The sequence below is a fragment of the Gasterosteus aculeatus genome, chromosome 10, assembly GCF_964276395.1.
Source record: "Gasterosteus aculeatus chromosome 10, fGasAcu3.hap1.1, whole genome shotgun sequence".
NCBI classification, from domain to species: Eukaryota; Metazoa; Chordata; class Actinopteri; order Perciformes; family Gasterosteidae; genus Gasterosteus; species Gasterosteus aculeatus.
The window spans coordinates 4431948-4456486 of NC_135697.1; the positions used below are offsets into that span (position 1 = coordinate 4431948).

Sequence of the window (24539 nt, forward strand, 5' to 3'; positions counted from 1 at the left end):
CAGCCACACTAGCTCCTCCTGTGTGTGTGTGTGTGTGTGTGTGTGTGTGTGTGTGTGTGTGTGTGCTGGCAGCATGGAGCACACATGTTCAATCCCTTTTATCTGAAGCAGATAAAACAAGAAATGTCCTCTGGCTCCAGGCGCCATCTGATAACGGATCGGTTTGCCTCTGCATTGTGCTCGGTGTCACAGACGGAAGATGAATGGCGCTTCCAATGACCTGCTCTCCTTCTGCGGCCGGCGCGAGGAGGAGGAGGAGGAGCGGCCGCTGATCGGTTGATCCGAGAGTCTGCCGTTGATTCTCCAGTGGCGGCGTGCCGGACAGGCGTCGACTCCACCTGATGGTGCTCAACGCGTCTCTGACACGTCACACTTTCCTACTTTGTATAAATACTCTGTTTATGTTACGTTGTGTGTCTACTACATGAAATCTAGAGAGAAACACGTCACTTCACTTTTTATTTATTGGAGATTAACATTTTACAGACAAAACCAATGACTTCATAATATAAGTGACTGTCCTTTATGGTTAAAATAATCCATCCCACAGTATATAAAGTATTTGTTGCACCTCCAGCAGCTGTAACATTATAATGCAGCTCATTTCAATAATATGATATTGTCTTTTTATATGAGAATACATTTGAGAAATACATTTTATTCATTACACAAATGTCTCAATATGAAACATAACCAGTAAAATGAAAATAGTTTTTTGTTGTCGTAATATAGTCTTAGTAGTAACAGAATCTAAGCGGCCCCGTCATGCTCTCAATGTCCCAAAACTAAAAACAATCCTCGTTTCTTTTTGCACCACTGACCAAAACAAAAAGAACACTTTGTCCGACGAAGGTAAATCACCCAAATGGCAATCCCAAGCTCCTGGCTATTAAGCAGACGCACGGAGCGCATTTCAGATGATTGTCTAAATGGGATGTGCTGTTGTTGTGGTCTCCGCTCACGGCCCAGCGTCATGGCAACAACAGAGCCGAGCCGAACCACCTGAGAGGAAGAGCAGCAGGGTCCAAAGCAGCTCATCGCCTCACATTTTCACCACGAAGAGGGAGATTAATGCAGCCGCTGCAGTATGATGTGAGCATGTCTCCGGACTCAAGCTGGGACAGAAATTGAGAGCCTCGTGATTCTGTCCTTCAGGACGTCATTAGTCTGCTTGAGTGTTTTCATTGGGCACTTTCTCTCTCTCTGTCTTTATACGGAAAAAAGGTTTTAAAAAACCTCTTGAAAGTGTAACATTCAGTAAATATTATAAGTTGTGATGAGACTAAACAAATAACAAAAGTACATTTTTAAACTTTCTTAGCAGAAACTTGCTGTTGCCCTCGTGTTACAAAGAAACGCTTGAAAACTGCCTCTCGGAGGCCTTTGTACTGTAGAATCAAATGATTGACGCGCCCTCTGTGCCGTCCCTCCAGTGGACGCAACATGAAGGGCCCTCTTCAGTGCCCCCACGGTAACACATTGACGCTCCCTTCTTGTAAAGAAAGCACCATGACGTGCCCTCTGGATGCCCAATGGCAGATCAGATGTGATGCAGTGCCCTTGAGGAGGCCTTCTAGTGGAGAAAGTGCCTTCTTGATGCCCTTACGACGGCAAATAAAACATGATGTCCAGTGGTTCTCAAATGGGTATTGAGATATTAGATGTCAGATTATTGTTGAAAGGAAGATATTTGTCACAATAAATAAACATTTGGATGCTGTCTCAAAGCGTCAGTGTGCCGTTGTTCTCCGAGGCAGAGAGACGGATCTTGGTCGATAGAGTCGCCATGGAAACTTCAGGCTGCTTCAGGACGTGAACCAATAACAAAACAACAGCCGTGCTCCCCAAAGTATAATAAGCCGGGGATGTAAGATCTGCCGTCAGGGCTCGGCTCAAAATGGTCATCATCGGTATCGTTAACATCATCATCTTCATCACTGCATCTGTGTGTAAATCACCAATGAACCACATGCGTTCACATTAACATCTTCAAGAGGAACCCAAGATGACATTAGCCTCTCCTCTCACGTTACATGGCATGTGCATTGTCTCGTCTCATTTCCAGATGCTTATCCCCGCAGGGATCTGGCAGTATTGGTTAACCTGAAACACACATATAATCATAATAAATCTGTTCCCAGACCTGGTCAGAGCAGATCGATAGCGCAGGCTGAAGCCTCAGGACGATCCATGGAATTAAGAACAATTATAAAGTATTTCCCGGGTGAGCCACAAGCACATCGCTTTTTGACCCTTAAGAAAAGGGCAATTTCAGAAGATTTGTATAAAAAGGTTGTTAAATAATTCAGCCAATAATTCATATTTTTTCATATGTAAAATGAATTAAATAATAACATCTGAATGTATCCACAATGCTTGATAACACATGACAACTCATCTTATACCAACATGTGTTGATGCAGGTTTTTTTTTTTTAAGTGATGAGAGACTTTCTGTTTGTTCCCATCTCACTGGAGTCAGAGGAAAGGTGTTGGCGCGATGTGATGCGCGCGCCATGGTGACGTTGCCAAGAAAGGCAGCCTGCAAGCGCGTGAGCTCCATCGTTTATTCACAACAAATTACACCCGCGCTCCACTATAGCAACATGTAACTTCTCTCCACCAGCGGAGGGAAAAACCAAAAAGATGGAGCTCGAGGTGGAGAACCAAAGTCCGCCTTTCAACACGTTCACCGCGCGGCTGCCCGCTAAACCTATATTGGGGATGGGTGTGGACAACTTCATTTCTCTTGTGATATTTGCACTTATCTTCATCCTCGGCGTGCTCGGGAACACCATGGTGATCACGGTGCTGGCGCGCAGCAAACCGGGACAGCCGAGGAGCACCACCAACATCTTCATCCTCAACCTGAGCGTGGCGGACCTGTCCTACCTCCTCTTCTGCGTCCCCTTCCAGTCCACCATCTACATGCTGCCCACGTGGGTGCTGGGAGCGTTCATCTGCAAGTTCATCCACTACTTCTTCACCGTGTCCATGCTGGTCAGCGTTTTCACGCTGTCGGCCATGTCCGTGGACCGCTACGTGGCGATCGTCCACGCCAGGAAGTCCTCTTTGATCCGGGTGTGGAGGCACGCCATGCTCGGGGTGGTGCTCATCTGGATCCTGTCCCTGGTCATGGCTGCGCCCGTTGCGCACTACCAGAGCATCGTGGAGAGGGAGGTTAACAACACCTTCTGCTGGGAGGTCTGGCCGGATCACCACAGGAAAATCTACGTGATGTGCACGTTTGTTTTCGGATACGTCCTGCCTCTCATTTTGATATCGGTCTGCTATGCAAAGGTGCGCGCGTAAAATTGCAGATAGATGGTCAGTTCGGAGTAGACGCAGGTGAATGCAAAGATAGACCTGTTGCGCAAAATGTGGTTTCAATTCGTTTCTGAAATAAAAATACGGACTGAAGTTGGGATTTGACAGATAAAACATGATCTACTCTTTCCTCTACTCTGATGACTGCATTGATTGAGCATGTACATATTTAAGAATTCATTTCGGTAATACTTTTTCTTGTTGCAGGTTTTAAAACATCTACATAAAAAACTGAAGAACGTCTCCAAAAAATCAGAGCAGTCCAAAAAGAAGGTTGGTGAGATTTCTGTATCTATGATCGTCACATAATAATGTTACAGTTAATGATAACAAACTTCACAGATTTCCCCTTTAATAGCTGATGGTTTAATGATTGACCGGGTCTGTTTGTAACTGAAATAGTTTCATTTAACAGCTTCTCAAACGAATTTGCCTTTTTAGTGTCTCGTATTATGAGAGTAAATTAAATATTTTAATTTATATTAAATATATTTTAATATTATAATGTTTTGGAACTTGAACCTGAATTTGAAGATAACCTGAGAAACCTCGAGGGTCAGTTGTACCTTTTGACATTTCAGGGACTCAACCAAAAAATAATAAGATCAAAAACGGTCAGTCAGGACGTTACTCCATCTCCGTCTTCCAGTGTACCACCAGCATGGTACTCAAATGCTCAAACTCAAAATGTCTTGGATGACATTGAATGATGGAGGGATGATGTTACTCCGCCTCCATTTACGTTTGACAACATGACAACAGCCAATCATTTTCTCCACAGACTGCCCAGACGGTCCTAGTGGTTGTTGTGGTCTTCTGTCTCTCTTGGTTACCCCATCACATCGTCCATCTGTGGGTGGAGTTCGGCTCCTTCCCCCTCAACCAGGCGTCCTTCGTGTTCAGGGTGGTGGCTCACTGCTTGGCCTACAGCAACTCCTCCGTCAACCCCATCATCTACGCCTTCCTGTCGGAGAACTTCAGGAAGTCATACAAGCAGGTCTTCTTGTGCCGGGTGTCCAGCACAAGTCCCGCGAAGGACAGCAAGGAGGTGCGCAGCAGGATGGAGAAGGGGCCGTCCACTAACATCAGTGTGACTTACAAAGGTCACAACTCTCAGACCAGTAAAATGCTTTGATTTTGCCGCTGACGTTAAGAACTTCGTCTTTGTTCTGAGTAGATACATGAGGTTAACAATGTTTATTGATTTTAGACATTTAAAATTGATTTTGAACATATTATAAACAACCGTGCTTGAGCAGCCCTCTTTATCGAACTTGTTAACACAATCTTTTACTCATTTTATTGCAAATTTGAAACATTTGGCGAATAAGAGACTCCTCACGGACACGTTTGCTGTGTTTTTCGCCGTTGGCTACTCGCCACCAGCTCAGCCGTCCCTCAATTCACTGAATTTGGATTATAGTGCTTGTAAGATTTTGCATCCAAATGGACGATGTTAAAAGCATAGCTGTTTTAAAATTTCTGTACTGAAATAGTTTTCCTGAAAAAGAGAGGTGGTCAGTTCTTCCTGCCAAGTTACATTCAATTCCAAATTTTTTTTTTAGATCGTTGTTTCCTTCAACAAAGCATGGGCCATATGTTAGGGATCAGAGGTGGATTGTGGATGGAGTAACGTGACAAGTACACAGCACAGACGTTCAGATTCACATAGAATGAACTGAAACTATGCATTCAGTTAGTATACCTTTTCATTTGAGCATATTCATCGAAGGCTGGCGAACACATAAGGCACAATTCTCTTCCCACACGGGAGCATCTGACTCTGATTGTGGTAAGCCTGCCAAGGCAGGGTTACTATGTGCGCATGTAAATAATTGTGAGGTCTCAACCCCAGCGTGACGGCAGGAGGCCACTAGGGGGAGCCAAAGAACGCGTCCTCCGGAGTCAATCACCGGAATTCTAAACACCTGCGAGAGAGAAATACCTATAAAAGCAGCCCGACGCAGCGGGCAGGTTGTGAGGTATTGAATGTACACTTCTCTGCTGAACCGCTTTTTGATTATCTACCCCTAAACCCCTTAGAACCTGTGACTCGACCTTCCGCCTGCCTCTGACCACGAACCTGCCTATTCCCCTGGACCAGAACCATCTGTTGCCTCCCGCGTTGCCGACCTACTGCCTGTCTTCGGAATTCCCACTTAGATTTGTCCCGGAACATAGTTACTATCTGTCCTTTAAAATAAAGAAAGATTGGAAGCTCTGATCCTGAGTCCGAGTCTCCTTCCAGGGTCCAGACGTGACAGAATACCTCACCCGTATTCAAATGGAACCATCGGAGCTCCAACTTCGGCTCGCCCAGCAGGAGGAACGAGTTGAGGAGCTATGCCAGCTCCTACGCCAGTCCGCCACACCGGCGGTTCAACCCGCCATTCCTGCGGCATCCACCGGACCCGCCCCGATGGCTATGCCGGGAAAGTATGATGGCTCTCCTGGCAAATGCCTGGGATTCCTCATGCAGTGCGGGATGTATATCGCCCACCACTCTGCAAACTACCAAACGGAGAAGGACAGAGTCGACTTCGTCATCTCCCTGTTAACAGGAAGAGCCCTCGATTGGGCAACGGCCCTCTGGTCAGCGGGAGCCCCAGAACTTCTGTCTGAGCAACATTTTCAAGCACAGTTTAAAGAGGTGTTTGACCACCCCATTACCGGGAAAACAACGGGAGATTTGCTGTGCGAAATCCGGCAGGGCTCGCAAACGGTGTCAGATTACGCCCTGAGGTTCCGGACCCTCGCCGCTGGCAGCGGGTGGAGCGAGACCGCACTCCTGACCATCTACCGTCGCGGTCTCCGTCCTGAACTCCAGGCCGAACTGGCGTGCCGAGGGGATGTCACCCAGCTTGGCGATTACATCCGAGTATCCATTAGCGTGGGACACCTCCTCGAGTCCCGACGACCCCCGCGAGCCGGTTTTCCATCAGAGCCCACCTTTCCGGTAACACCTCCTCTGGCCGACGAGGGACCGGAGCCGATGCAGTTAGGTCGCCTGCCCCTGTCTCCAGCGGAGAGAATAAGGAGGATCAGGGAGCAGTTGTGCTTGTATTGTGGCGAGGCGGGACATCTCCTTCGGAACTGCCGACTCCGACCCCCCCGTCAGAAGGATGGCTGGACCTACACCTCCGCCAAGGTAGGACTGTCTCCAGTGTTAAACATGTCACGTCAACAACTAACCCTACCTACTGTTTTATCGTTGGGGAAAATGAAGCAGGAGGTACGTGGGTTGGTGGACTCGGGGGCGGCAGGGAATTTTATGGACCAACACTTGGCTCACCGTTTATCTGTGCCCCTCATCCCGGTGCGTCCTCCACTCCGAATCAACGCCTTGGATGGGCAGCCCCTGGGCACCGGAATGATTATGCACCAGACGGCTAACATCACTCTGCGGGTCGGAGCGCTGCACGAGGAGGACATAAGGTTCTTCATAGTGTCCTCTCCCCGGGAGCCTCTGATCCTAGGACACCCGTGGCTTGTGCTCCATGACCCTGTGATTTCGTGGAGACAAGGTGAGTTACTGACCTGGTCTCCTGAATGTATGTCCAGATGTCTGAACGTCACCTGCCGAGCCACCTCGGTGGAGGCAGCCACGGCTACAAAGACCCAGGCAGTACCCCCCTGCTACGAGACACTCCAGGAGGTATTCAGCAAACAAAAAGCCGCAGAGCTGGCTCCCCATCGACCATGCGATTGTGCTATCGAGCTGCTGCCAGAGGGACCGCTGCCGAGGGGTCGGATATACGCGCTGTCCCTACCAGAGGAGGAGGCCATGAACCGGTACGTCGAGGAATCCCTGCAGCAGGGCATCATCCGCCCCTCCACGTCCCCGGCCGCTTCAAGTTTCTTCTTCGTGGGAAAGAAAGATGGAGGGCTCCGTCCGTGTATCGATTACCGGGCATTGAATGCGATCACAGTGAAGAACCGGTTCCCTCTGCCCCTCATCCCCGCGGCCTTGGAACAGGTAGGAGGGGCAAGCATATACACTAAGCTTGATCTCCGTAGCGCTTACAACTTGGTGCGCATCCGGGAGGGCGATGAATGGAAAACGGCTTTCCTGACGGCAAGAGGGCATTACGAGTACCTGGTGATGCCTTACGGGCTCACAAACGCCCCCGCAGTATTCCAAGCCTTTATGAACGAACTCTTCCATGACATGATAAATCGGTTTCTTATTGTGTACATTGACGATCTGCTCATTTACTCCCACAGTATGGAGGAGCACGTCCAGCAGGTGCGTTTAGTGCTACAGCGTCTGCAGGCCAACCAACTCTACGTGAATGCGGAGAAAAGCCTGTTCCACGTCTCAACGCTCACCTTCCTTGGATACGTGCTTTCGCCAGGAGGGGTCGCCATGGACCAAGGCAAGGTAGACGCGGTGCACAACTGGCCTACACCAAACACCGTAAAGGAGCTCCAGCGGTTCCTGGGGTTCTCCAATTACTATCGGAGATTCATCCGGAACTTCGGGGCAATGGCTGCTCCACTTACCGCCCTTACGAGCCAGAAGAAAGGCAAACTCCCATGGTCTGACGCAGCCCAGAAGGCGTTCGACACCCTTAAGCTGGCGTTCACCTCAGCTCCCGTGCTGAACCAACCGGACCCCGACCGCCAGTTTATTGTCGAGGTGGACGCCTCCGAAGAAGGGGTCGGGGGTGTTCTATCCCAACGCACGGGGAGTCCCCCCAAGGTGCACCCATGTGCGTTCTTTTCAAAGAAACTGTCCCCGGCGGAAAGAAACTACGACGTGGGCAACCGGGAACTGCTAGCCATCAAACTCGCCCTGGAAGAATGGAGGCATTGGCTAGAGGGAGCTCGGCACCCCTTCATGGTCCTGACTGATCACCGCAACCTGGAGTATCTGAAAGGGGCAAGACGGCTAAACCCGCGTCAGGCCCGGTGGGCCTTGTTCTTCACGCGCTTCCAGTTTACCGTGTCGTACCAGCCCGGAGAGAAGAACGCAAAGGCGGACGCACTCTCACGACTATACGGGTCTCCGGCGTCTATGGGCGATCCCGAACCCATCCTACCGGACTCATATTTCGTCGGCCCCATCCACTGGGAGCTCGAGTCCGTCATCCAGGACGCGCTCCGCACAGACCCAGCACCACCTGACACCCCTGCCAACCGGGTCTATGTCCCCGCATCAGTGCGACCTCAACTCGTCCAGTGGAGTCACACCTCGTTGGGATCAGGACATCCAGGCATTACCCGAACCACTCAGCTCTTGTCCCAGAAATACTGGTGGAATTCGTTGGCCTCCGACGTGCGGGACTACGTGCTATCCTGTCCGGTCTGTGCACAAACTAAAACCCCCCGTCAACTCCCCGCCGGGGAGTTAGTACCGCTGCCCACTCCCCAGAGACCGTGGTCCCATGTGGCAGTGGACTTCCTCACCGACCTACCGGCGTCAGAGGGGTTTACTACTATTTTAGTATTAGTCGACAGGTTCTCTAAAATGTGTCGCTTTATACCCCTGTGTAACCTTCCTTCAGCCATAGAGATGGCAGAGTGTCTGTTCCTCCAGGTGTTTCGCCCGTTCGGCCTTCCAGAAGAAATCATCTCAGACAGAGGTCCTCAGTTCACGTCTCAGGTCTGGAGGGCGTTCTGCAACCGGCTGGGAATAAAGGTGAAGCTGACGTCCGGATACCATCCAGAGACCAACGGCCAAACCGAAAGACTCAACCAGGAACTGGGGAAGTACCTTCGTGGTTATTGCTTACAACATCCACATGATTGGTCCCGGTACGTGGCCTGGGCAGAATACGCACAGAACTCTACATTCCACTCGTCATTACGATTAACCCCGTTTCAGTGTGTGCTGGGATACCAGCCCCCATTGTTTCCCTGGGACACTAGGCCCGGTCCCGTACCGGCCGTAGAGGACTGGTTCCAACGCAGTGGCGAAGTCTGGGAGACCGCCCATCGTCACCTCCGCCAAGCCGCCAGCACGCAAAAGAAGTTCGCAGACCGACGACGCCGGCCCGCTCCCAGCTACCAAACGGGTCAGAGGGTGTGGCTATCCACGAGAAACTTGAAGCTGCGTCTGCCCTGCCGGAAGCTGTGGCCACGATACATCGGACCATTCAAAATCACCCATCGCATAAACCCGGTAACCTACCGACTGCTTCTACCTAAACATTATCGAATCTCGTCAGCATTTCACGTGTCTCTTCTGAAGCCTGTCCATGCTAGCCCTCTCCATCCATCTCTACCGACACCAACGCCACCTGCCCCACTGGAGATAGATGGGGGTCCGGCATACGCTATCACGGCGGTGCTGGATTCCAAACGTCTGCGGGACGGCCTCCATTACCTGGTGGACTGGGAAGGATACGGCCCTGAAAAACGATCATGGATCCCGGCCCGGGATGTCCTCTCCCAAGAACTAATAGAGGAGTTTCATCGGATGCGCCCGGATCGCCCTGCACCTCGCCCGCGGGGTCGCCCGCCGTCTACAGTGGCTCGACCGTCAGGAGCCGGCCGTGGAGGAGGGGGCTCTGTGAGGTCTCAACCCCAGCGTGACGGCAGGAGGCCACTAGGGGGAGCCAAAGAACGCGTCCTCCGGAGTCAATCACCGGAATTCTAAACACCTGCGAGAGAGAAATACCTATAAAAGCAGCCCGACGCAGCGGGCAGGTTGTGAGGTATTGAATGTACACTTCTCTGCTGAACCGCTTTTTGATTATCTACCCCTAAACCCCTTAGAACCTGTGACTCGACCTTCCGCCTGCCTCTGACCACGAACCTGCCTATTCCCCTGGACCAGAACCATCTGTTGCCTCCCGCGTTGCCGACCTACTGCCTGTCTTCGGAATTCCCACTTAGATTTGTCCCGGAACATAGTTACTATCTGTCCTTTAAAATAAAGAAAGATTGGAAGCTCTGATCCTGAGTCCGAGTCTCCTTCCAGGGTCCAGACGTGACAATAATGACGTAGCATTGCAGATAACCCTTCTGTCTCCAAAAAGTGTCCCCCCCTGTTCAGAACATGGTTCAGTGTCTGAATCAGAGATAAAATGTTAAAATTAAAATACCGCTGTGAATAATTTTGACTTTTTGATATTAGCAAACTAATTCCAAAAGTCCACAATGTGCTTGTGAATGAATGAAGTTTACAAAGAGATGCAAACTAATTCATTATTTATTTATATTTAAAAGAAAATATAAAGCAGCTCATACATGCATGAAGCACATGAGACACTTGACTCTCTGATTCACACACATTACATATTGTTTCCTGTTCACCTCCAAAAGGCTGAATTCGATTGAGAGGACATTTTCAAGAATGTAGCGCTGCATGTTCTTCTACGACCCCCTGCAGCCTTTTTATACTATTACATGTCAAAGCATGTTATGTATGAAAAGGGAGGGAGGGAGGAAGATTTGTTTATCAATTTCATGACATCTTGTAAAGCATCGTAAAGGATTTCATGTATAAATATACAATATTCTGTGAGGAGCCAGTGCACAGAATGTTGGGTGAGGTGTCTCTTTCAATGACATTAATTGTAAGTTATTTGCAGAAGGAAAACGCTCCAAATAACTTGTAAATACTGAAGAGGAGCAGTTTAGCTTTTGTTCACAGTACACTATACAAGCAGAAGATACATTGCACAACAATCTATTTTCTATGTGTTGTTTTCTTTTTCTTCTGTGTCAAGAATTGTGTGTGAAATGTGTTTTTTTGTTTTTAATAAACGTATAACTAAAAGATAAAACAAACGTCTGACAACATTCTTAGCATACATATGATTGAAACAATTCCTCCTCTGAAACCTTTTTAAACATCAAATTTCATATCTAATGTCCAACGGTTAATGACTTAATTGCAACATGGTTCTTACATGGTGAATATGATGTCTCTGTTGCAAATAACCCAATATGCATTTCAACAATCCTCCTGCAAGTTCCAAGACTCGAAAGTGACCAAGAACTCTGGCCGGAATGCAGGATTCTTACAACCGTAGTAACTATGGTAGCTTTTGTGATATTTTATCTTTGGAACGTGTCTGAAGGCAGCAGCAGCCGCCGCAGTGCCGATGCCGTGCCAGTGATAGATCCCATGGAGCTGCCCCATCCGAGGCACTGCGGGATAAGTAACGGCAGCTAAGCCTTTCCTCAGGAACTCAAGGCTCGGGTTTTTGATCGAGTCAACACTCAGGGGATGCTCTCGCTAGCACGCCACCTAGTTAGCTTGGACGATTTCGAGTGCATCACAGTACAGAAACAGCACTGGTGAAAATTACGAATAATCTTTTACTTGCATCGGACCAAGGACTCATCTCTTTTCTTGTCTTGCTGGACCTCAGTGCCGCATTTGATACCATAGACCATTGTATCCTGTTGCAGAGACTAGAACATTTAATTGGTATCAAAGGAACTGCACTCAGCTGGTTGAAATCCTACTTATCGGCATCGACATCAAAACTTGGATGACCGTCAACTTCCTGATGCTAAACTCAGAAAAAACGGAAGTTATCCTGATAGGCCCAGAGCGCCTTCGAAGCCAGCTGTCACGTGATACAGTTTTTATGGATGGAATTGCTCTGGTACCCAGCAGCACCGTCAGGAATCTGGGAGTTCTCTTCGACCAGGATATGACCTTCAACTCGCATATAAAGAAGACTTCAAGGACTGCCTATTTTCATCTACGTAACATATCAAAAATCAGGAACTTCCTGTCTCAAAGTGATGCAGAAAAATTAGTTCGTTTGTCACTTCCAGACTGGACTACTGTAATTCTTTGTTATCAGGCTGCTCTTGTAAATCTCTTAAGCCTCTCCAGCTGATTCAGAATGCTGCAGCACGTGTATTAACAAGAACTAAGAAATGGGATCATATCACTCCTGTATTAACTTCTCTGCACTGGCTCCCTGTTAAATCAAGAATAGATTTTAAGGTACTTCTCCTCACCTACAAGGCACTTGCTGGTGAGGCACCGTTGTATCTTCAAGAGCTTGTAACACCGTATTGCCCTACAAGGCAACTGCGCTCCATAGATACTGGGTTACTTGTTGTTCCTATGGTTTTAAAAAGTAGGCTGGGGGCCAGAGCCTTCAGTTATCAAGCTCCTCTTTTGTGGAACCAGGTTCCACTTTCAGTCCGGGGGGCAGATTCGGTCAGCTCTTTTAAAGTAAAACTTAAAACGTTCCTCTTTGATTCTGCCTATAGTTAGGGCTGGCTCAGGTTAGTCCGGACCAGCCCTTAGTTAAGCTGCTATAGGCTTAGAATGCCGGGGGAATTCTTAGGACACACCAAGCTCCTCTCTCACGCTCTCGTTCTCCCATAATTCAAGTTTTATTAATGCACATGACTAATTCAGCTTCTTTCCGGGAGTTTTTTTTGTGCTTTCTTCCCTATCAGGTCTCCGCAGATCGTGGTTCCTTCGGGACCCTGGTCCTGACACCTACCGTGGCCATGCTGACGCCTGCTGCTGCCATCATCATCATCATCATCACCATCATTATTTTAGATATTAATCATATTACTTTACTCATAAACCGACATTACCCTCTCCTAAAATCTCTGTGCTCTCCCTCCCCACAGGCTTCTGTGGATGGTGGTTCTATGTGATGGTGGTTCTATCTGATGGTGGTTGCCCCTGCAGTGGTCCTGCTGTGCGCCTGGCTTACTACTCACAACTACTTCATTACTATCATTTCTGTCATAGGAATTGCATGTATTATACATTGTTCATTCTGTACACATGGCATCCATTGTAGTCTGTCCATCCCGGGAGTGGGATCCCTCCTCTGACGTTCTCCCTAAGGTTTCTTCCCTTTTTTCCCTCTTGTAAGGGTTTTTTCATTTTTTGGGGCGTTTTTCCTGTGCCGATGGTGGGTTTCGGGGCAGAGGATGTTGTATGTGTACAAACTGTAAAGCCCTCTGAGGCAAATTTGTAATTTGCGATAACGGGCTATACAAAATGAAATGACTTTACTTGAATTGACTTGACGACAGCACTCTACCAATTGTGAAAAAGCAACAATAGCAATAGCAACAATTATCACTATCTATCACTGTTAATATTATAGAAGCAACGTCTTTCAATCAAGCAGTGGTCACAATGCGAGTGCAAGCTCCAAGAAAGCTCCTAATTAGTGGCAGTGATGGCTGACCATTAGATCAGTGGGACGCCGCCCCATTTGGTGCGCCAATTAATTGCCCCACTTAATTGCAGTCTAAGAAGAACTTTTACTGTAGAAAAAAAAAGACTTAATAGTCAAAATCCAAAAATGCCAAGGGGGAAAAAACGCAGACGGGGACCAGGGAAAAGATACCAAGGGAACCAAGAGCAACACTCAGTACATGCCACATTCAACAATGAGGCGACAAGGGACACAAGACACACATGGCTTAAATACACTGGGACGGTCCAGGTGGACACAGGTGGGATACAGGGGATGACAGGAGAAGGCAGGAAGTGAAGTTAACCCAGGAGCCCCAGAGGCATGAAACTACAAAATAAAACAATACGTGAACCCAAACCGTGACACTGTGAACCAATATTGATGGTCGTACGAGACTTCTCTATTTCGCAAAATATAATTACACTATTCATACTATATTTCACTTTGCAACTTCTGTTAGTTATTAAAATCTTTATTATTTTTAATCTCGAGCCAGTTGACTTTTTATCACTTCTCTGCATCAGCAGGGCCGAAGGTAACAGTAGTGATCCTTGATCGGAAGTTCAGAACCCAATAATTTGCTCACAAAGCCTGAAAAGAGCACCAGCGGACTGACAACTACTCCTGTCCGTTCGCCAGACCACTAGCCATCGCTGGAAAATGGGTTCTTGTTTTATTTGTTTATTTCGGTGCGGTCGATGGGGGGAGAGGGGGTGGTGTTGCCGCTGACGGTTGACGATGGGGGGGGGTTGGGGGGCAGCAGCGGTAAGGTCGACCGGCGGATGTTATGATCGACGGGGAGGTTGGGGGGGTACGCCAGAGTCGGTACCCCCGGCAGGCCTAGGCTACCAGGCATAGCGCAGCCTGAGAAACATAGAAATACAAGTGTTGGGTGTGCACCTTTTTTTCAAACTTGCGTTTGGGAAAACCGGACAACCGGACAAAACCCTGTCTGTGTGCGTGTTGGGTTTGCACCTTTTTTTCAAACTTGCGTTTGGGAAAACCGGACAACCGGACGAAACCCTGTCTGTGTGCGTGTTGGGTTTGCACCTTTTTTTCAAACTTGCGTTTGGGAAAACCGGACAACCGGACAAAACCCTGTGACGAAACCCTATCTTCCTTTCTTTTGTTTCTTCAGTTCCGCCTTTTCTCTTTTCTCCTTTTCTTCCCACGCTTTATTCTGCCTCTTCAGCAGGTCATTTTCTGCCTCCTGACGTTCCTTCATTTGCTTCTTCAGCATCTTTTCTCTCTCCTTCTCTAACTTCTTCTCCTCCTTTATCATCTGCGCCTTTTCCTTGTCAGTTTTTTGGGAGAGCGCCTGAAGGTGGATGTTCCAATTATGGAGGTTATCGTTCTGTTGTGTCAGGTGCCAGATATTTGCCTCCAATTGGTTCACTTTGAGACGCAACTCCTTTTCCATTTCTCTGCTCAGTCTGGCACTCTCCTGCCCTCTCCGGTAGTGCTCCTCCTGTAGTGCATGGGTCTGCCTCTGTTGATCCAGAGTCGCAGATTTGATTTTACGCTCTGCCTCGCTGCGGATGGTCTCGATTTCTTTCTCCTTCATCTCCAAGGTGCATTTGATATCAGTAATCTCCTTCTCCGAGGCCTCCTTACTGAGTCTCTGCAAGTCAAGTTCCCTGGCCTCCTTTGCGGAAAACTCATGTCTCATTTGATCTTCCAGAGCCGTGAGTTTTAATTTCCACTCGGCCTCCACCAGGATCATCTCGCTTTCTTGCCATTTCTGCTTGGCCTCGCTCCAGTTCTGTTCTTCGAGAGATTTCTTTTCACTGGTTTCGTTAGTGATTAGATTGTCCTTTTCCGGGGTGATCTGGCTTTTCTTTCTGTCAAAGTCGTCTTGCAGAGTTTTGATCCTTGCAGAATGCTCCTCCTCTCTTACAAGCCATCGTTTTTCCCACGTGGAGTACTTCTCATTCTGTGCTATCAAGGACTCAATGGCACTGTTGAATTTATTTTTCTCTTCAAGCAGAGTTTGACAAAGAAAGCTGGTCAGTTCCTCTTTCTGTTTCTCAAGGGCTTTCCTGTCAGCCTCTGCTTGTGTTCTGATGGATCTCTCTGACTGTAGAGCCTTCACTATTTTGGCCTTTTCCTGCTCCCAACTGACCTCCTTGGTGACCATCTGCTCCTTCAAGACAGTGTTTTCCAAGTAGAGCTTGCTGACTTGTTTTTCCATGTCCGATATGGTTTTGAACAAGTCCTCAGGCTCTCTGCTGGGACTTTGCTGGTCCAGCACTGGTGGGGCTAGGCAGCCCTTGTTTGCAGGTCCACTAGGAGAGCTGACCCCCTGTTCCATCCGCTTCTCAAGGGCCTTCTTGTCGGCCTGTATTTGTTTCCTGATGCGTCTCTCTGTCTGTAAAGCCTTCATTATTTTAGCTTTTTCCTGCTCCCAACCGAGCTCCTTGATGGCAAACTGCTTCTTCAAATCAGCATTTTCTGATGCCAGCTCAACTTCTTGTTGGACGTCCACAAGGGTTTTTATCTCGCTGACTTGTTTTTCGATGTCCGATAGGGTTTTGAACAAGTCCTCAGGCTCTCTGCTGGGAGTTTGCTGGTCCAGCACTGGTGGGGCTAGGCGGCCCTTGTTTGCAGGTCCACTAGGAGATCTGACCCCCTGTTCCATCCGCTTCTCCAGGGCCTTCTTGTCGGCCTGTATTTGTTTCCTGATGCATCTCTCTGTCTGTAAAGCCTTCATTATTTTAGCTTTTTCCTGCTCCCAACCGAGCTCCTTGATGGCAAACTGCTTCTTCAAATCAGCATTTTCTGATGCCAGCTCAACTTCCTGTTGGACGTCCACAAGGGTTTTTTGCTCGCTGACTTGTTTTTCGATGTCCGATATGGTTTTGAACAAGTCCTCAGGCTCTCTGCTGGGAGTTTGCTGGTCCAGCACTGGTGGGGCTAGGCAGCCCTTGTTTGCAGGTCCACTAGGAGAGCTGACCCCCTGTTCCATCCGCTTCTCAAGGGCCTTCTTGTCGGCCTGTATTTGTTTTCTGATGCGTCTCTCTGTCTGTAAAGCCTTCATTATTTTAGCTTTTTCCTGCTCCCAACCGAGCTCCTTGATGGCAAACTGCTTCTTCAAATCAGCATTTTCTGATGCCAGCTCAACTTCCTGTTGGACGTCCACAAGGGTTTTTTGCTCGCTGACTTGTTTTTCGATGTCCGATATGGTTTTGAACAAGTCCTCAGGCTCTCTGCTGGGAGTTTGCTGGTCCAGCACTGGTGGGGCTAGGCAGCCCTTGTTTGCAGGTCCACTAGGAGAGCTGACCCCCTGTTCCATCCGCTTCTCCAGGGCCTTCTTGTCGGCCAGTATTTGTTTCCTGATGCATCTCTCTCCCTGTAAAGCCTTCATTATTTTAGCTTTTTCCTGCTCCCAACCAAGCTCCTTGATGGCAAACTGCTTCTTCAAATCAGCATTTTCTGATGCCAACTCAACTCGTTGTTGGATGTCCAAAAGGATTTTTTTCTGGTCCTGCATTGTAACAAAGTGGTAGTATTTGATAATGATAGAATAACAACGTTTCTGTGAATTTGTGTCTTTGTATGAGTAGCTGTCCCTCTGTTCTCACAAGCTGTGTCCCTGGGTGGCTGACAGATACAAGTGGCAGTTAGAATGTTTGGTTAGAATTCAGTCCTATTTCTTGATGTCCAGACTGATGTCACTGAATGTCATATCATAGATGAAAGGGTTAGAATGTGATGATGTCATCGGCCGTGATGTCAGAATGTGATGATGTCATCGGCCGGGATGTCAGAATGTGATGATGTCATCGGCCGTGATGTCAGAATGTGATGTCACACAGGAATGTACAGGCTCAATTACCGATGTTGTTGTGGCTGCAAGGAATTATTTATTGCCGTCTATTGATCACATTCTATACTTTTTAATTTTTATACTTTTTAAAAATTACTCGTTGGCTTTACTTTAAAAAATCATGGAAAGGATTTCCACATGATTAAATTGGTTTCTCTCTATGCTAAACAATTACGTTGCTCTAACACTATGTTATTGTGTTGGGTTAATATAGTTTAGTAGAGTTGAATTGATATGAATGGTTTTATCACTTTCAACTACATTTAGTTAAGTTAGTTGAACTTAATTGAACTTAATTTAATTGAGTTCAAATTAAATACATTTAACCTATTAATGTCACGGTTTGGGTTCATGTCTGGTTTTATTTTGTAGTTTCTTGCCTCTATTCTCCCTGGGTCACGTCACTTCCTGCCGTGTCCTGTCTTTCCCTGTGATTGTCTGTCATGTCATGATTGTTTCCAGCTGTTTCCAATCACCTGCACCTCTCTAGTGTATTAAGCAATGCGTGTCTGTTGTCACTTGTGGCGTCATTACTAATTGTTGGTTGTCCGAAAACTGACCTAGCAACGGAAAGAGCAACCTTCACTAGCAGCAGGTTGCACATACAAAACATAAAAACACATGGGAACTAGGCAAGTATAATTTAGCTAGACCATCACACATGCGCTTTTTAACATTGGAATCGCTTTTTCAGTCAGAAACATTCACCGTTTTATGCCTAGCAGGTCAGTGAGGTGGACCAGGACACTCTTTGAGGGACAGCAGACACAAGACACTTTTCCAGTCAGAAATTGCTGTAAAAAAGTCAGATAGAACAATCAATTAATATCCATGAAGGTTAAGTTATTACGTTATCTTGATTAAAAAATATATTGTTATGGAAAGTAACTAATGTTAACTAGCTAAACTAGTGCATTGAAGTACAAATAAGTAACATTTTAAGATACAAATTCTGATTGCTTAGGGGTAATACTTCGAGGCGAGACTCATGATTTGCTGCTCCTGACGTTTTTACACTAAAATAAATATGCAGCCATCTCAAAAAAATGATTCAAGCCCTTCTTAGATGTGACAAGTTTACATGGTGATTTCTTTATTTGAATATATCTATAAACAGATGAACATATATATAATCAATAGCAGCAACATAAAATGGTTTAATAGTTTCACTTATGAGATTTGTTTAGGTTAAAGCATGCATGTGTCAACCAGTGTTAATTTCGTTGCCGAAAACTATGACGAAAATTTTTCGTTAACGAAGCTTTTTTCCATGACTAAGACTAAGACGTGACGAAAACGATCTTAAAAAAAAAAAAACTATGACTAAATCTATTCTAACTTTCGTTAACGAGACGAGACGAACATGTTGGTGTTTGACGAAGTCACGATACTTTCCCCCCGAAATTCGCACGCAGCTGACAGACAACAGACCGGCAAAGTACGGCGGATATTAACGCGTCACGATGACGTCATCCACGAACCCAGAACGCTCGCTCGCGTCGATGCAGCGGTGGTTCTTGTGCACCGACTACGGACCGCGACGACTATTTTACTCTTCGGCGAGTTTGAACGTGGCTTCGTTAGTTTAGCTCGGCTGTCTCTGTTTAGCTGCCTGTTAGCGGGCTGAAGCCGCGCTGCTTCACAGAAACATGAAGACGCGTTTAAAGACTGTCGGACCTTTCTGCTCTGTTCTCTGGCGACGGCAGGCAGCGTTTCCTCGGCAGGATGAGACGCTCCGTCACAAACGCGTCTAACGTAATAAACTCATTGCAGGTTCTGAAGCCAAGAAAATAATGTATTGCGCCGATTGTAGGACGTTAAGGTCTCTCTTGTTGGGACAGTGGAAACAATAAAGGACCATGAAGTGTCAAAAGCATTGCAAGTAAACAGACAAAGACAACAAAGTGTTGCGTTTAGATCCCTGGTCCTCATAAAGTTGTTACACCTTTGGCGATTTGTTAAAAAGCCTTAACAATAAATGCTTTGCTATTTGTTAAAATCCAAATCCTTTCATGTAATGATTTTTCACATGTCATTTATATTCGCTCACACAAACACTTCAACCATTTGTTCTTGGCTCGGCTCCTCCGTCACATTTTACAACCCATTGTGTCCGCAAGTCAAAACGTTTGCCGACCTGCTATAGACCTGTCCTAGGAGGGACATCTATAGGCCTGTCCTAGGAGGGACATCTATAGACCTGTCCTAGGAGGGACATCTATAGGCCTGTCCTAGGAGGGACATCTATAGGCCTGTCTGAGGAGGGACATCTATAGGCCTGTCCTAGGAGGGACATCTATAGACCTGTCCTAGGAGGGACATCTATAGGCCTGTCCTAGGAGGGACATCTATAGACCTGTCCTAGGGGGGACATCTATAGGCCTGTCCTAGGGGGGACATCTATAGGCCTGTCCTAGGAGGGATATCTAAAGGCCTGTCCTAGGAGGGACATCTATAGACCTGTCCTAGGAGGGACATCTATAGGCCTGTCCTAGGAGGGACATCTATAGACCTGTCCTAGGGGGGACATCTATAGGCCTGTCCTAGGGGGGACATCTATAGGCCTGTCCTAGGAGGGACATCTATAGGCCTGTCCTAGGAGGGACATCTATAGACCTGTCCTAGGGGGGACATCTATAGGCCTGTCCTAGGGGGGACATCTATAGGCCTGTCCTAGGAGGGACATCTATAGGCCTGTCCTAGGAGGGACATCTATAGACCTGTCCTATGAGGGACATCTAATGGACAACCAAGTACTGCAAGCTAGACTATTAAGCAGTTGTAGACACAACACAGGGGGTCCCTGGGCCTGAGAAGGGAAGAAAAGGTGTTTAATATGGCTATTAAATGTGACTAAAACTAGAATAAAACTAATTACATTTTAGTCTAGTTTTCCTCGACATATAGGATTATGCATGCAAATCCAGATCATGCGGTTTGGATTTGAGGTTGATAATTAATTGACATTGTCAATAATGGAAATACACAATGCACTTGATCATTTTTGGACTTTTCTTAATTAATTTCTTCATTAGATGGTTTATTTTTTTGTTTTTGTTGTATTGGAGGGTCAGTTTTGACTTTTCTGAGCATTTGCAATAAAATTGCTTGAACTACATTATGTTTCATGTGTCTTAATAGGGGATCAAATAAGAAAAGTTTAATAAAATAATTGTTTTAGAAGTATTTGATCAAAATGAGTTGGGCTAATTCAATGTAATCCTATTGTATGATTATTCTTAGATTGAGTCAGGTCTACACTTATGTATTGGATGAAAATGCTAAATAAAATGTATTGAGTGTATAGGCTGTTATAACCGGAGCTGAACAGAAGATGTCAGGCTTATACAAGTATTGAATTTCTTTCTTTATTTCTGTGTGTTTTCTCAGACAAATCTTGGAGGAATAATTGTAGGGTACATGCATACAGTTAGACCCCTATGCATACAATTACATGTATGTATGTTTGAACACTCAAGTGTTTAACAAAACAAAAGCTTCATCATGTTTCTCAAAATCTCTTATCCCGGTTGTTTGGTTTTTATATGATCTTGCAGGATTGGGGGGTATTCCTGTCTGTTGAGATTTTTTTCTCCAACCGTTTTTAAATTAAATTAAATTAAATTCTAGATCCTGTGTGCTCATCAATAACACAGCCTGATAAGCTCTTTCTTTCTCATTGCCCTCTGTGGCAGCTGAGGTCTCCATCCCTCCCCTGAGACTCCCACTCCTCTTCAAAGTGTCATAAATATTACGGGCTAATTAGATATGAATTGATTGGTAGGAGGTTGCGGCCGTTTTCATCCATTACTCTAAAAGCTGTTACACAATAGATTACCGGCCAATAATTCCCCATAGAGCCTCAGTGAATGGAGCAGTGGGCTTGTTTTCTACTGAGGGGGGGGGGCAATACATCTGCAAAATAATACATAGTACTGTGGTCCATTCTTTCGGTGCTGGAGGTGATGAGGTTGTTAATACAGAGGAGGTTATAAATCATCACAGGGCGTCACTGGACGCTTCTGGGTTTCAGCGGAGAAACTCATGACTGTGTGTGTGTGGATTACTTGTGCGATATATTTTTTGCAGTTACACTTCTATAAGATTAAGTACTCCATAGGTTTTTATTTTTATTCATGCCATTGAAGGCATGACAATGTCAGCATCGAGTTAAGATCCCTTCCAATTTGCTTGGGGGACATTAACGCTCCTTAAAGACCGAACTGCTTTATCTCTTAATCCTGATGACCCTCATGTCAATACTCACTTTTTGCTGCTTCCATATTTCTAGTCCAAATGATTCGTGAATTGAATCCCCTTGTGACACCACTACCCTGGGGGCACCCGAACCTCATCAGAAGCTCCTGTTGCATTTTGAGGGAACCTGTGTTGGCCAGCTGATGAGTATTGCTTCACTCCAGTTAGTTTGGTAACAGATCAGTGTGAGAGGAAACTCCCTAACATGCCGAGCATTGCATGCGTTGAAGCCCTTTCACAAGGGGAGGGCCTCCACCCTCCGCGACAATGACGGGGATAGTTGCAACCAATCCTGGCGGCCAGAACGCGATGGGAGCTTCTGATGAGTTCCCGTCGAAGGTGTTCCCAACGTGAGATGCGAAACGAATGCTATGATGAATAAATTACTTCACATTAAACAGGAAATAATAAAACGCCAGCATTAATGGGGGCACAACAGTTCCTTTTGACCCCTTGGGCCTCAGGCGGATCGTATCAGTGTGTTATGTTGGAACTTAACACCTCTTTTACATTTACATTGTTTTGTTTTGTGGGGTGACGCATATTTACGCCTCACAGACCTAAATCCTTGATGATTCACTCAAATGCATTTTGTGTTTAGCTTAACAGTGAAGATGTGCTGCTTTGTTGTCATGCGTAGAGGTGGCGGTGCACTGCACTCTGAGCGGAACGTAGAAACTGTTCATCACATTAGACTCTGTACATCCTCACGGCTCAATTTGGACTTCGGTACTGAAAAGTCACCGTCATGAAACATGAAAAACTCAGCTTGCAATGAATTGGAAACATTAAAAACTACCGTCCTACACTTTGTTTGGACGTTATTACAAGTGATGAAGTTGAGTTGAGTTACAAACCCAGGTTTGGCGATGGAAACATCTCATGACAGAAGAGCGGAGGTTTAATCTCCATCAACATTCGGCGGGCTCGTCAGTTCTCTGAGTACACGGTGCGACTCTCCGGCTGGAAGACGACCACGGCAGGTCTGGCTGTCACGCTCTCTGATTAATGGCCCCGCTGAAACATGTCCAGCCACATTAGAGCCCCATGTATCTCCCAGAGTCCACACAGGCCCGGCGCTTTGTTCTGATGGGAAATGGTGTCAGCCGCTCACCGCCGCTCGCCCAGAAACAGATAAAGATTTACTGTCATCAGAGGCCAGATTAAAGCGCACAAACGCAGACATTGATTTCCAAGAGGGAGGGAGGGACGGGGAGGAGGGGGTGAAAAAAAACACCCGACACGTTTTGGGTAGGAAACTCATTCCGGGACCGGCAGAGATATGATCAGCTTATTTGGGAGGTGGATAATATGGGGCCCTCTCCCAGAATGAACTTTGAAAGAAGTAAATTGTAAATATTGATTTCTGAAATGAACTGTCAATCTCACTTGGCGAGATTATTCCTATCGTCACGTCGAGAGGGGGCCAATGAATTCAAAACAGCGGACAAAGAGGAGGGTGGGTCGGGGGGGGGGCAGATTTTTTGGTTCAGAGGCACTCAGAAGAGCTTTATATCCGCTTGGTAAAGGTTGTTCAATTTCATCAGATAATAGCTGCGATCTCGTCGGCTCGGAAGAAATAAAATGAAGTGCGACTTTGCGTCCGGATCGCTGCTCTCGTCCAGAGTGGGAACACCGGGGTGGGGGGGGGGGGGGTGGGGGGGGAGACTCAGTCCACTTCATTACTGGTCTCCACTGGTGGGGACAAAGGCCTCTTTTCTTTCCCACCCAGAGGTCAAGCCTGAGGGCCAGTTTTGATGGGCTGCTGACGTTTGGTGATGGCTTAAAGATGTCGCTTCACCCAATTCATACATGGCAAACTTATCTTTTATTATGCTAAATAGCCGTTTGGTTTTATTTGGTTTTCTTTTTTTTATTGTCACACATACGTCCACATCATAGTTTATTTTTCATCTTCACTGGGTGTTCACATCATAGTCTATTCATCTCCACTGCATGTTCACTAACTCTCCTGTCATTTCAGATCCTCCCACCTCGTCACCTGATTTCCTGCACCTGGTTCTCCTCACCCTCACCTGTGGTGCCTTCCCTCGTCAGTCACTCACTATTTAAGCCAGTCACATTCTGTTGCTCACTGCCAGATTGTCTTGTGTGTTCTACCAAGTTTTCCAGCGTTTCCCGAAGCCATCCTGTTTTTCTCGATTCCGACCTCGTCTGTTCCTCGACCCCGATTTACCTGCCTGCCCCGTTTTGGATTTGTCTGCCTGTCTGTGTGCCCTCCTGATTCTGACCCTGCCTGTCCTCGTCTACGGATTACCTGCCTGCCCCTCTGGACTTGTTTGCCTCCTGACGGATCTCCCGGTTTTGACCCTGCCTGAACCTTGATTAAAACCCTCCTGTCTTGTCCATCGTGTACGAGTCGTGCATTTGGGTTCTCCCGTACTCCGGTATCAGTAACCGTGACAGTACAATCTGGCCAAACATGAACCCAGCCGACCAAGAACGTACCGAGCCCGAAACCCCGAATCCAAGCAACATGTTGCAGCGCCATGAGCAGCAGCTCCACTTCATGGCTGAGGCCATGCAGTCTATGTCGGCCCGCCATGAGAGCAGCATGGAGTCCCTCCGCGACCACCTGCGGAACCTCGCCGTGGTGACGCGTACTCCGGACGTCACCCCCGCTGCTGCCCAAGCACCCACCTCCGCTCCAATGTCCGACGCACGTCTTCCTCCACCCGAGCGTTGTTCCGGCGCTCCCGGTTCCTGTCGACCGTTCCTGGTACAGTGTTCGCTCGCCTTCGAGCTCCAGCCGTCCGCGTTTCCCACCGAGAGGTCCCGGGTAGCGTACATTGTTTCCTTGCTCACAGGGAGAGCAAGGGATTGGGGAACGGCCGAATGGGCTAAACAGACTTCTATCTGTTCCTCCGTCGCGTCGTTTTCCGAGGCGATGCAGAGGGTTTTTGACCATGCCACTCCCGGACGAGAGGCGGCCCGGGGACTGTTTGGTCTGCAGCAGGGAATACG

The 24539-nt window shown here is 47.2% G+C and overlaps 2 protein-coding genes across 2 annotated transcripts; one reads left to right on the top strand and one right to left on the bottom strand.

Moving 5' to 3' along the window:
• The first annotated feature begins 446 nt into the window (after positions 1 to 446).
• On the top strand, positions 447 to 5550 carry galr1a (galanin receptor 1a). The gene is made up of 3 exons (XM_040189546.2): positions 447 to 3299; positions 3534 to 3599; positions 4108 to 5550. The coding sequence occupies exons 1-3, from the start codon at positions 2646 to 2648 to the stop codon at positions 4459 to 4461; spliced, it is 1074 nt and encodes a 357-aa protein (XP_040045480.1). The 5' UTR covers positions 447 to 2645; the 3' UTR covers positions 4462 to 5550.
• Positions 5551 to 13927: 8377 nt separating this feature from the next.
• On the bottom strand, positions 13928 to 20920 carry LOC120825921 (uncharacterized). Its single transcript, XM_078080812.1, has one exon. It carries the CDS (start codon positions 16959 to 16961, stop codon positions 14583 to 14585), a length of 2379 nt encoding a protein of 792 aa, XP_077936938.1. The 5' UTR covers positions 16962 to 20920; the 3' UTR covers positions 13928 to 14582.
• Positions 20921 to 24539: the final 3619 nt, after the last annotated feature.

What these genes read in the sequence shown, in the direction of transcription:
- galr1a (XM_040189546.2), top strand. Translation starts at nt 2,646, where the DNA reads ATGGAGCTCGAGGTGGAGAACCAAAGTCCGCCTTTCAACACGTTCACC. An exon ending in TATCGGTCTGCTATGCAAAG is followed by an intron (nt 3,300 to 3,533) that starts GTGCGCGCGTAA and finishes TTCTTGTTGCAG; the next exon opens with GTTTTAAAACATCTACATAA. An exon ending in CAGAGCAGTCCAAAAAGAAG is followed by an intron (nt 3,600 to 4,107) that starts GTTGGTGAGATT and finishes TTTTCTCCACAG; the next exon opens with ACTGCCCAGACGGTCCTAGT.
- LOC120825921 (XM_078080812.1), bottom strand. Translation starts at nt 16,961, where the DNA reads ATGCAGGACCAGAAAAAAATCCTTTTGGACATCCAACAACGAGTTGAG.